This window comes from Cebidichthys violaceus, unplaced genomic scaffold, assembly GCF_023349555.1.
Source record: "Cebidichthys violaceus isolate CVI_PGR_0920_01 unplaced genomic scaffold, fCebVio1.0.p SCAF_15, whole genome shotgun sequence".
Lineage (NCBI taxonomy): Eukaryota > Metazoa > Chordata > Actinopteri > Perciformes > Stichaeidae > Cebidichthys > Cebidichthys violaceus.
This window is the reverse complement of record NW_027176318.1, coordinates 4,856,057-4,868,442: the sequence shown is the minus strand read 5'-3', so window position 1 is coordinate 4,868,442 and position 12,386 is coordinate 4,856,057. Positions and strand designations below refer to the sequence as shown.

General features: G+C 45.1%; 1 protein-coding gene across 1 annotated transcript in view; it reads right to left on the bottom strand.

The window, feature by feature from the left end:
• pard3aa (par-3 family cell polarity regulator alpha, a) overlaps positions 1-12,386 on the bottom strand; it is a 312,866-nt gene that overhangs the window by 208,780 nt on the left and 91,700 nt on the right. The window contains 1 exon segment of the mRNA XM_068710318.1: positions 7,181-7,355. Coding sequence (XP_068566419.1) covers positions 7,181-7,355 — 175 coding nt within the window.

Sequence of the window (12,386 nt, the reverse complement as noted above, 5' to 3'; positions counted from 1 at the left end):
CTCCCTTCCCATGCTCCCTGTCACGGGGTTACGGCCAGCCGCCTATCAAGTTTATTTCTGCATGTCAGAAAGTGTGAATGACTTTGTCTTCCAATCGAGACCTCCCTGTCCCTGTGTGGCCTGCAGAATTGATCTCAGCCCAGCTCAGGAAGTAATAAAGCAGTCCGCGAACTCACACACACACACACACACACACACACACACACACACACACACACACGCACAACTCCCCATGATTCAGCTGTCCAGCTATGGCTTTATTGGGATCCTGGCAGAAGTAATAATAGGAATAGTGCTGGTAGCACATTCCCAGCGGTGCTGAGTGGAGACTTTTACCACTCCAAGCACTTCACACTTCATTACCAAAACACCGTCTTCGCCATTTAACAGTACCAGCCGTTGCAATAATTAGCTATAACAAGCCCTGGATGCTATTATGATAGAATGAGTGTTTTTATGACTAATATTCCCAGTGACTGTGAACTGAACCCCCACTCCACTGCAGTTTAAAGACCCACCCTGGGCTCTCTCTCTCTCTCTCTCTCTCTCTCTCTCTCTCTCTCTCTCTCTCTCTCTCTCTCTCTCTCTCTCTCTACAAGCGCGAGTATGATTAAGAGTTGACATAACTAATAGCCTCTCCACTAACTCAGGTGGAGGAAGGCAGTTCAGAGTCTCACGAGGGGCCGGTGGGTTTGAAAGTGCTTTCAGCTTTGCTAATGATGAGCTTGCTATCCCAACGTCCTCACTGCCGAGTGCGTACTCAACTCTGAAGCTACTTTGAGAGGCGTGATGCACAGTTGGAGTGGTTGTGGATCGTTGTGGAGGAAGAGTTGAGTAGATGTATGAGGAGCCAGCATGACATAAACACATCCCCTCCTCTCTTTTATATCCCTACACTGGCAAAACATTGTAAATTATTCTTGATAAGTCCATTGGAGCAATAGTGCTTTTGGTTCATAGTCACGTATAACACAGGGGGGAGCTTTTTAATTTTGTTGAATCGGAGCTAAATGAATCTTTTCGCTGGATAAGCCTGTCATGACGATGGATAGTGTCCCGGCACTGCAGAGGTGGACAGAGAAACATGGAGTCCTGAAAAAAGGCTCTGGCATCGGCAAATATAAAAGAAAGAAAAAAAAGAGAATCAAAGAGAAAATGTAAGCTCACCAGTTGAGAAAGCATGGCTTGTTTCTTGGCAATTCCGGAAAAAAAACTGCTTCTCATATTCATTCTGGCGTTTTGTTTTTGGAGACACATGATGTAGGTGGTGGGGAAGGGTACAAGTACCCCCAGCTTATTTAGTTGCTATATACTGTTACACTTGTAGTCCATTAGCCAACAGTCCGTGTACCCGTGTACCCAGGACAATGGGAGGGTACTACAACAGTGGCAATTAGACTACTCAAAGATGAAAACAAATACAGCTGTATTTCTTTGAAAAACAGCTAAACGTGTCACCACTGCCTACATACAACAATGTAGTCCTAGGCCTTGTCTCATGTCCTGTTAATTAAGGCTACATTTGTTATGAACAAGTTATGACATTTTCCGAGATTCTGAGAACTTTGCTGAAAGGGAAAGGTAGTAAGGAGACGGACACAGCCGACGTGAGGTGGGTTAACCATCAGACAGGAGCAATCAGTAGATGCACACTGCCATCGCTATCAACTCTGTGATTCTTCTGATATCTAAGCCCCTGGATCGCACTGCACCGCCTGCTCACTGCTGAAGTGAGAGATTGAAGAGGTAGTTCTGTACCAGAGAGAGTTAAGAGAGAGAGAGAGAGAGAGAGAGAGAGAGAGAGAGAGAGAGAGAGAGAGAGAGAGGCAGATGAGAATGATAAGTATCAGAGCCTGCTATCAGACCTAGCTGCATGTGGTTCCAAACCTAAACCTGGTAGTTTATCTATAATTGACAATCGCTGCCTTTGGAAGTCACCCAAACTCAATGGGAGAGCCCACGACGGGGCGGGCAGTCCACTTCTTAAGCCTTAAATCTGAGATGGAGATCTCAAAAAGAAAAAAAACATACTTCCAAACACTATCTCAGACATTAGTTATTGCGTCTACGAGAAGTTATGTCTTAAGTGAGCAGCTTCATGTCTTTATGGTGAGGAAATCATGCTAACCTGCATGTCACTGTCTACACTTGTGTTGCGTGTTGTCCGTGCGTCACTGTGCCTCTCCTCTTCTGTACTGACTTTTATATGGCCTTGGCTGGCAGCAGGGAGCCTCCTCCGTCATGGCAGTCCACTAAGCCAAATTGATTATAAGAAGGCCTTCCTTTTCGAAGAGGTCCCCCCCCCCACACACACAGGCAATCTTTCTAATGGCCTCCCAGCAACCCTGTCACCACCGAGCATCAAGGACCAAGGGAGAGGAGATTCAAGGACAATAGGGCCAGGTCAGTGGAGGAACGGACCATTCATCACCACATTGCTCGACTTTCGGGAGCAAAAGTGCCAGAGAGCGAGTTCGTCTTGGCTGGAGCTGATATTTGTAAAAGTGCTCTCAGTGTAACTGTCAAAAAAAAAAGCGTTGTCTGTAGATGTTATAGTTTGGGCCAATCATGGAAGTATCATTGTAATCACTGTGATCTTCCGTTGAGTGTTTTTAAACCACTCCACGTCAATGTCAGTGTAGTTTTAACCTCTGTCAATAGCACTTGAGCTGCTCCAATTTTCTGATTGTGTGTCCTGAGCAATAGCCATTGAGCCTATGAAAACCTAGGAATAAACTCCCAACAGTGAAGCAACAACAACATAAAACATAGTAATCTCTGAAGGGCAAGTTGATGGAAGACACACCAATTGCTCAACGCCTAAAACATTGATTCTGTGATCTGTTGAATACCCCTTTCAAACACACAGGTATGTGGAGGGACGTGATTCCTTTAGGCCGTAAACATATGATGTCACCAACAGCCAACAGCCAAGGTTCAATGCTGTAGATTACACGATACTTTAGACGTTTTCTGCTCAATCCGACATTCAAACCCAATTGCCGCTATGATTGCCAGCTGTGTGGAGGTGAGGAAGGAGCCAAAGACTGACACAATTATTTCTGTCACTTTTCATGTGGACAACCACGTTTATTACACAATCAGACTGTCTTTAGTGGGGCACCATTATCCCCATATTTAAACGATACCTTCCAGCGTGGCCAGCTGGAACAACTATCCTTGTGACCTCAGCACTGAGTACATTGCTCTGTGTTGTTTTCCATACCAGTCTTCTCTGTTTGTCCACAGGTGGAACAAAGAAGGCCACCGCTAGTGGACTTGATTAATTGGCACAGCTGCCCTCTAGTAATTTACTTCCATTCATTTCAGCCTTAAAGAGATATTAAAATGGGTGAACCCATAGCCGAGCGCATACCACATGGCAATCTAACTGCCAGTAATATAAAGTCAACCCTGGGTTGAATTAAAGGATTCCTGTTCTTTGAGCAACAAAGAATACATTCAAACTCAAAGCTAGAAGCGCCATCAAGGTCCAGTGTTAATTTAAAGTTTCATAAATTTTCTCTTCTGAAAAATGAGAAATGATTGGTTAGAGGCAGAGGCAGCTCCGGCATCCATATAATTACGGGAAAATTACATTCATTATTGTAATTTACATCTCATCTCCAATCCAATTATTAGCAGTTTGACCTGCACGGCACATGTTAGCATGGAAATCTAAAATGGGCTCCCAAGACGGAGGCAGGGGAGGGGTGGAGGACAGACAGAAAGCGAGAGGCAGAGTTTGGGACTTTGGGAGTTGTAGGAGGGGAAAAAACAATCAATATGGCTCTAAAAGATGATGATTTTAAATAGCCGTAATTCTCTGCCTCAGAGCACAGCTGCCAAGGGCGCCGCTGCAACACTTTGATGTCTGATATGCAATATTGCTGCCAGTAATTTGCTCATCTGCATCTCTGGAGGGACCATCTGCCTGTCGTGTTCATCTGGCTGAGTATGTGTTGCCAGTCAGTCAGTCAGTCAGTCTGTCTGTCCGGCTGTCTCTCAATCTCTTAATGTTATTCACTGCACGCATATACATCTTGTGAGGTACTTCTGGAGTGGAGTGGAATTAGGGACATGTAAGTGGGAAAGAATCAGTGAAGATTATATATAGTCTCCGAGGAACAAACACATCCTGTAAACAATGCAATCACATTGTGTCTTGCTGGTATGGCTGCACTGATGTAAACTACCACGGATCAAAACATATCATTGTCCTTACCTGACTGACTGCTGATCGGCTGCAGCCCCCCGTCTCCCTTTTTCTAACTTTCTTCTTCACCGTTATTATCTCTGAAAAATTGCTACGGACATACCCATCACCGGGAGCGACACGGTGTGTAGGAAGCAATCAGTTCCTCTGTTTTGCCGCAATCTCGTCATTATATTTCTTGAATGCGAAACCTACAATTTACAGGGCATGCGAGGGAGCGGCTGAGAAGGGTGAGTTTGTGTGGGTGGGTAGGACAGCGCTTTCATAAGCTCTCCACAGTGGTCACAATATGAGCTAAGGATCAAATTATTATTTCACTTTTTAATTCATTACTTTATGGAGACATTTGTTTATTGCTTGGATTCCACGAAGGTAAACACTTCACACTTTATTTGAGTGAATCCATGAACACACATGGACGCCTTGCTTGCTCAGGTTATGTGACCATATATACAATAGATGGTACATTCTTCTCTAGCTGACTGATGCATGCATATGAGTATAAGACATAACAATATATTTAGTAATGGACAAAGTGATGGTTCTTTTTATTTAAGATTTTAAAGCCACTATGAAGAGGCAGTGCAAGTGTGTAGCTATAGGTTCATATTCATGAGCAAAGTTATATTTAGAAATATTTAGTAAGGTAAGTAGCAAGACCAAACATTATGGCGGGGACGATATCATCTGATTATGATACCATCGTGATACTTGGGTGCAACTTTTAAGTATTGCGATCATACTAGTGTTGTCATTCGACATGAACATGTATTGCAATCTTTCACTTTTTTAACACTAGACTATGAGAAAAAGTTAAATCATACACTTCTAGGGACTTTTAATTTGGAAAATCATTCAATTGATAAAATAAAAATGTTAAACTTTCTGTTACTATGTATGTAGTCAGAGATGTCCTGAAAACAGTCATCAACCCGAATGTAAAAGAATAAACACATTTCCCCTCATAGTGCTATTTAAGGACATGTTTTATTTTGAAAATTGAACATAGTCACACGTGTATCATTCCCTCGCTAGCTAGAAATAAAACAAATAATCTATAATGTTTATTTATTAGTTAGGATTGTGTAGAACTATACATCCATTCACTTAGAACACTGGCATTTCATTCTATTTCAGGAAATGGCATCCTGTTTGGATGATCTGGCTGGATTATTTCTTTACCTTTAATTGATTACAGGGAGAAAAAAAAAAGAGGGAGAGAGAGAGAGAGAGAGAGAGAGAGAGAGGGGGGGGGGGGGGGGGTTTTCTGACTTTTAACAAGAGAGCGCGGCAGAAACAGTCTATGCTTTCAAGGCAATATAAAGACAGTCAGGTCAGGCAGGAGTTTAAAGCTCCATCGCCTGTCTTCTACAATGTCTTCTAAGTTCTTCTATGAAAATCAGACAGTGACCATGTCTGCATTCTAAACCGTTGGTATACATTCTGCACAGCTGGATACCGATGTGTTACTATAGCCTGATATAAAAAACAAAAACAGAAATATATTTATCATTTTTAATAATGAAAAACAAAGTTAAGAAACTATATGTCAGTAAGTCATTTAGGTTTAGGCCCCACCCACAACACCGGGCCTGGTTTGTTTGAAGCAAGTATACAGCCGGTCAGATGGCTTCAAACAACCGGTTCACTTTCAGATTGCTCCATTCTCTGGAACCATTTCCATAAATCTCCACAGTCTAACAGGCAGGTTGAGAGAAGCTTATGTCAGGGCTGGGGAGCTAAGTCTACTGTTCATTCATGTGCGTGTGTGCGTGTGTGTGTGTGTGTGTGTGTGTGTGTGTGTGTGTGTGTGTGTGTGTGTGTGTGCGTGTGTGTGTGTGTGCGTGTGTGTGTGTGTGTGTGTGTGTGTGTGTGTGTGTGTGTGCGTGTGTTCGAGGGTTGAAAGACCCAGAGTGCATTAGTGCGTGCGTGAGTGTGAGTGCCCATGCCCGACTGTGAGTTCTGGCTTGAATGTCTTAGATGTCTTTTGAAGTTTAAGACAGCTCTGCATCAGCTCACCGGTTCCACTTCATGGGAGGTGAGTATGTGGACATGAGCTACATCTGAGTCACTGGCTGCTGTGCCATTTTCTGGCTGTGTGTACCGTGTGTGGGAGCGTGCATGTCGACATTGCTCTGGCATGTGTGCTCTTGCATGACTGATTTTCCAACTGTCTCTCAATTCCTTCAGTTGTCTCGGTTTCCACCTGTCGGCCTTACGCCGCCATTCCCCGGACACACTGCGCCGTCTTGACAGACACTCGCGCGATGCACCCAAAGCACCGAGCCAAACAGACGCTGTGCAGTTTGTTTGTGGAGCAGAAGTTTACTTTGTTGCATTTTGGTATTTGGTATTGTCCCATGACACACATTTATTGGTAACCTATAATCTTTGTGTCTTTTATCCCTCATTCTGAGAGCCGGGGAGATTCAACACAACAACGTAACTTTATCTAAGCTCGGTCAAACTTCATGCTGTGATGTAGCTTCTCTGATTTTGACGCCGTAAACATAAATAAATTGCTGAGTATGTGCATCTATCTGTAGTAATGTTTAGCTTTCAGATGTCAGCTTTCATGTCCATATCCTTTCAAGCTTTACATTTTGAATTCCTGCTGGTGGCACAGATTTCCTGCTCGTTCTTTAAAAAATGCCCGACACGGGCCTTTCTGCTTTTACATAATATACTTACATCTTAACAATGTCAGTTGCTTTTTGCTAGAAGGTAGAAAATTCACTTCAAGCTCCCTGATATCCTAATGAAGTAAGTTGTAAGTAAGGTTTTTTTAATGAGGGTTTTTTTGTTTTCAATTTTTGCCAAGAAAGAAAAGCCAAGTTATAGAAATGAGTATCTCGTTAATTATGCGGTGTGTACCATTGACTTACTAATACAACATGTAATGATGGCTTTGTTTTAAGACCACAGTACTGAAGTGTTAGTGGTGAATATTTGAATTGGACTCACTGGATCGCAGAGCAGACGGGGTGACCTCGATCTCACTGATGGGCTGGCAGGGCTGAAAGGCCGATGCTGAACTCATGTCACTGGCGAAGGGTTCCGGACTCTGCGTACCGGTGGAGCTGGCGCTGGTACCGTCGCCTCCATTGTGAGGATCCTGCTCTTCATATACTGCTACCAGCTGGAGAGAGAGGGGGAGTTTGTGTGTTAGTGAGTGTTTTAGGGGGTAAAGAGAGACAGAAAAGTCACCAGTACCTGCATAAGCAGTAAATATTGGTGTATAAGTTAGATATTTGTGTATTAATGGCTGCACTTGTACTGTATTATATTCACATTCAGGTAATCTGCCTCAGCCCAAATCACTCAATCATGCTGTAAGTCTTGCAGCAACTCCCTTTCTCTACAGTGTAATCTTGCAACATCTGCAGTCATGTAGCGCGGGGTGTTCCGGGTTGCCAGGTTTGGCTCCCACAGTGAGCAGCTGCTCCATTCCCACAAAGGTGATACGTTGCCATGTTTCCCGGGCCAGATAGGGAGAACTCCCCACAGCATCCCGTAATTATCAGAGTCTGACACACACGGCTCATCACTGCAGCCAACTCACCCACTCAACAGGAGAGCGAGGGAGAGACAGCCGCCTGGATTATGTTATGTGTCCTCTCTCACCGGGATGAGGGAAAATAGATCGGCCAACTGTGGCTGACATGAGTCAAGGCTTATTCTTAAAACGTACAGAGAGAGAGAGACAGAGACAGAGAGAGACAGAGAGAGAGAGAGAGAGAGAGAGAGAGAGACAGAGAGAGAGACAGAGACAGAGACAGAGAGAGAGACAGAGAGAGAGAGAGAGAGAGAGAGAGAGGAGAGAGAGAGAGAGAGAGAGAGAGAGAGACAGAGACAGAGAGAGAGACAGAGAGAGACAGAGAGCGACAGAGAGAGAGAGAGAGAGAGAGACAGAGAGAGAGACAGAGAGAGACAGAGAGAGACAGAGAGAGAGAAAGAGAGAGACAGAGAGAGAGAGAGAGAGAGAGAGCAATAACGGACTAGGATCACCACCTTGCGGTTGTATGCCTCCGCCAACCAGTCTATCCCATTAGACATTTGCGTGAAATTGTCATAATTAGCACATCAATTCTTGAGTTAGGACCAACGTGTTTTGTGAGATGACTGTGACCTTTGACCCCCAAAATCAAATCAGTTCACCCTGGAGTCCAACCATAGACATAAAGCCTCCAGCCAGGGCTGTCGCCTGGAGCGGAGGCCAAGTGGTTTTCATTGCCATCGCAACCTCTTACCAAAGCTCTCACGAGAAGATTACCCTCTTATTCCATCCAGACAGAGCAATCATAGCGCGGCAGCCTGATACACTCCGCGCTATACGGAACCACAGTATGTATATTACAGACTGGAGATGAGGTCCTTTGTATGTCTTTGTGCTACCTGTAAATCCATGTAACGGAAGACCACAGATGTGGGGAGAGCCACCGACAAAGCGAGCACGGGTCGCCATCGGGAGCGAACCGCTTTCATGTACCCCGCATCGAGTTTGTCTGAAGGTAAAAATAGCACAAGTGTTCTTCCATGTATTTGCTGTTTGTCATCACCCCTACGCAGGGAAATCTGCATATAAACAAGTTTAGAAGCCCCTGCTCTTCTTCTTTTAAATTGATTTCACATGCAGAGGATGATGCTTAAGTATGTATGCTGTTTGTGTACCTGCGTCTGAATATATGCCTTTCTGCGAGTGTGCCCGTGTGGCTCACTGCTGCCGTAACTCACGGCGACGTCTCTCACGCTGGCTTCGCACAATTAAAGCAGACTGCATTTCTTTTCCTTAAGAGGTTCCTTCGCACCTCGACGCCGTCTCTGAGGCGTGCTTTGTCACCGAAGACTTTGCCCGTTTCGCTCTCATCACGTTTCAATCCGATCTACAAAATACATTCCTCAGGTTGTAAGAGGGGGTTTTTTTTTGTCGCAAATTTGCTCGGTGCACCAGAGAGGCAATCAGAGAGGAAAGAGATCAAAATAAGAAGGCCTTAATATTAGAAATCAGGCAGTTTGGGGAGGTAATTTACAGGGGGTTTGCTTAATGGCATGAAAGGACTCTTCGCTTTGTGCCGTATTTTCATATCTCATACTTATGATATCTGATTTCTTTACAAGATGTTGAAAATTATTTCAGGAGGTGGAGGATTTTGTATGTGCTTGAAGAAAAAACATGGTGTTTTGGCTGAAAAATGTGAGTGATAACGATGAAAGGACTCAGACTGGAGTGAAGGGTCGTTCCCCAGAGGCATTTACAGCGCCCGAGTGCATGCGCGAGCCAATGAGTCATTAGTGACAAAGTAATCAGGCCTCCCATTCATATGTTGCTGGGAGTTTTTTCGCAACTTGACAAGCCCTCTGGCTGCCAGCTGCCCATTTAGAGAAGTGGTGAAAACTGTTGTTGGTGTCGCGGCGAAGCGTGATTCATCTTTAAATGCATTCCAAATCCCTCTAATTAGGGTCCACTTGCATCCTTTCACCAGACTACTCCAGAGCACTCTGTGGGTATCTGACATGTACAGCTAAACTCATCCACACACCCTCCATTTCATAATCAAATGGGTCTGCATTCATCCCGCATTCAATATTTATGGGCTCTCGAAAGTGCTCGTTCGTTCCCTAAACCCAGCGAGACATGATGAAAAGTTCCCACTGTGCAGAGAGCGGTACCACAATCTGTTTTTGCTTTTTTTTTTTTTTGCGTCTTTGCTCCGTCTGTTCTTGATCAATTCACCTGAGGTTTACAGGACACAGAGGTTCAATTAATCCCCAATGAAAGTAAATAATTCAAATAGTATGGTGCAGTTTAATTTAACTGTTCAGAAAACTGTATTGAACTCATATCAGAGAGATATGGGCAGAAGGACAGCGATGTCTTTAGCACTGACGCATTGATGCAAATCATATTACTATCAGTCAACCATGAGTATAATTTGTCAACCAAATTCAAAAAGTTTTTGGATTCTGAAGAAGTGTGTCCTTATCTGTTAGGTCCAGTTATGGCGCTCTGAATTGTCCTTCCCAGAGGTGCCAGCACTGCTTGTAGCTAGTTGATTGTGCTGTGACCAAAACATAACAACAGGGATGGAAGAGGGAGTTGGAGAGAAACTAAGCCTCCTCACACACTACTGGTGGACACACATGCCTAACTTTGGAGGAGGTGTGGGCTCCGCGAGGCCTCCTCCACTCCTTACATCTCTCTGAGCTCTCTGTCTGTGCCGGGATGATGGGGCACTCTGGGCCGGAGGGAATACTGACGCAATTGTTGCTGTTGACGGGACAGGGGCTCAAGCTGCAACGCAGCGAAAACCATTACACCAACGCTTTCCCCTCCGTCTGGGAATTGGTCACAGACACTTTTGAACTGAGACGATTTCATGTTTCAATTTTTTTTTTTTACTCTCTCATTTTTTTTTCCCCCCTGGCGGGCGGCGAGTTGTACTCAGAAGTTTTTCAAAAGGAGGGAAAAAAAAGTTTTTTTTAGCGATGAAAAAAAACGCATGGCTAATTGTCAAGTGGCGTAACAGCTGAGGAGTCAGAGCGGAGGGAGGAGAGGGGAGCGAAAGAGAATGTTAAAGAGAACAACAAGATGCTACAACCGACGATAAAACACACCGTTCTATCAAAACCAAAAAGGTAGGAACAGAGGAAGGAGAGAAGGAGAGCACATGACAGGGTGTGAGTTGAAGAAATGTTCTACTTTCCAGTCTCAGGATAAACTCTGGAGCGATTTGAAAAACCTATTTAGCTCCTACCTGCTTCAGTTGAGAGAAGCGAGGAAAAGAGAAGAACCGACTGAGTCTCATTTCATGGGCCTCTCTCTCTCTCTCTCTCTCTCTCTCTCTCTCTCTCTCTCTCTCTGTCTCTCTCCCTCTCTCCCTCTCTCTCTCTCTCCCTCTCTCCCCTCCTCTCTCTCTCCAGCAGGGAGCTACAACATTGCTGCTGCCTTAAGCCCCTGGAGCAAGGCTGACACTCATCCACTCTCAGCCGGTTCCACTGACTGTCACAGCAGCTGCCAATCAGCCGCTATCTACCTGGAAGCCTGAGGGGCTGCTGGAGAGAAGCAAGAGCACGGGATGGAGAGGCAGGATGATGAAGGGGTGAGGCGAGGCGAGGCGAGGCGAGGCGGAGGAGAGGAGAAGAAGCAAAAGGAAAAGAGAGAGGGAGAGAGAGAGAGAGAGAGAGAGAGAGAGAGAGAGAGAGAGAGAGAGAGAGAGAGAGAGAGAGAGAGAGTCAGAAGAGGCCGGGCATTCTCTGCAGCCTAGGTAAAGGCGGTATTTGGGATTCAGCATTTCCATATCTGTAACGGAGCGAGCGGGAGACAGAATCTCAGGGATCCCTTTCATGTTGGCCTCCTTTGATCTCTTTCCGACTTTTGGCAGCAAGGGTGGTGTAGAAGAGATGGAGACGAAGCAGCTGAGGAGGGGATGAGGAGCTGTTTTGACAACCTTTCTCCATCTCTTTTCTCCCTTCTCCGAATTAGGATTGGCACCGGTACAAAACAGCCGTCCCAGGCGTACGGCGAGCCCCGCTCCAAAGACACGAGACAACAGAGGCTATTAGTAGTCACGGGGCAGCGCTGGCAGTGCCACCAGAGACATGTAATACCTGCCCCGCGACGCTCTGACGCTAATCCATATCTGCCAAGACAGCTTTTTCACAGCCGAGTGGAAGGGACGGCTGACACGAGTCAACCGCGCGGGGAACCCGTCCGCTCGATCCACACCTTCAATTAAAGAGCTCATCCAAAGTCACGCCAGGCTGCGTCCTGCTGTGAATATTTAGTGCGGCACAAAGAGTCACCCCCTGGAGGCAGGATTCATAGGTATTCATTTGTCTGTCACGTTTCCCTTCCACTCCAAAGGCTACAATTCATGTGTGTTACTCATGAGCGGTGATTGTAACGTAAATAATAGACGGATTAGCTGATTTTATTAAGATGACTTTCCTCTCGCTGTCTCCTTCTCTTCTATTTGTGTGTGAGAAGGTTGAGGAAGGCTCTGTGGAAGCTTCCCGTATATTTGTTTTGAGATGAAAGAAGGAAGAACTGACTCTTTAGGCAGTGTATTAATTGGTATAATAATTAAATTGTGTTAAGTTATAAGCTGCCTGAGGTAACTTTCACACGTATACTGCCTCAGGTGGAAAACACAAACACACCTCACACACA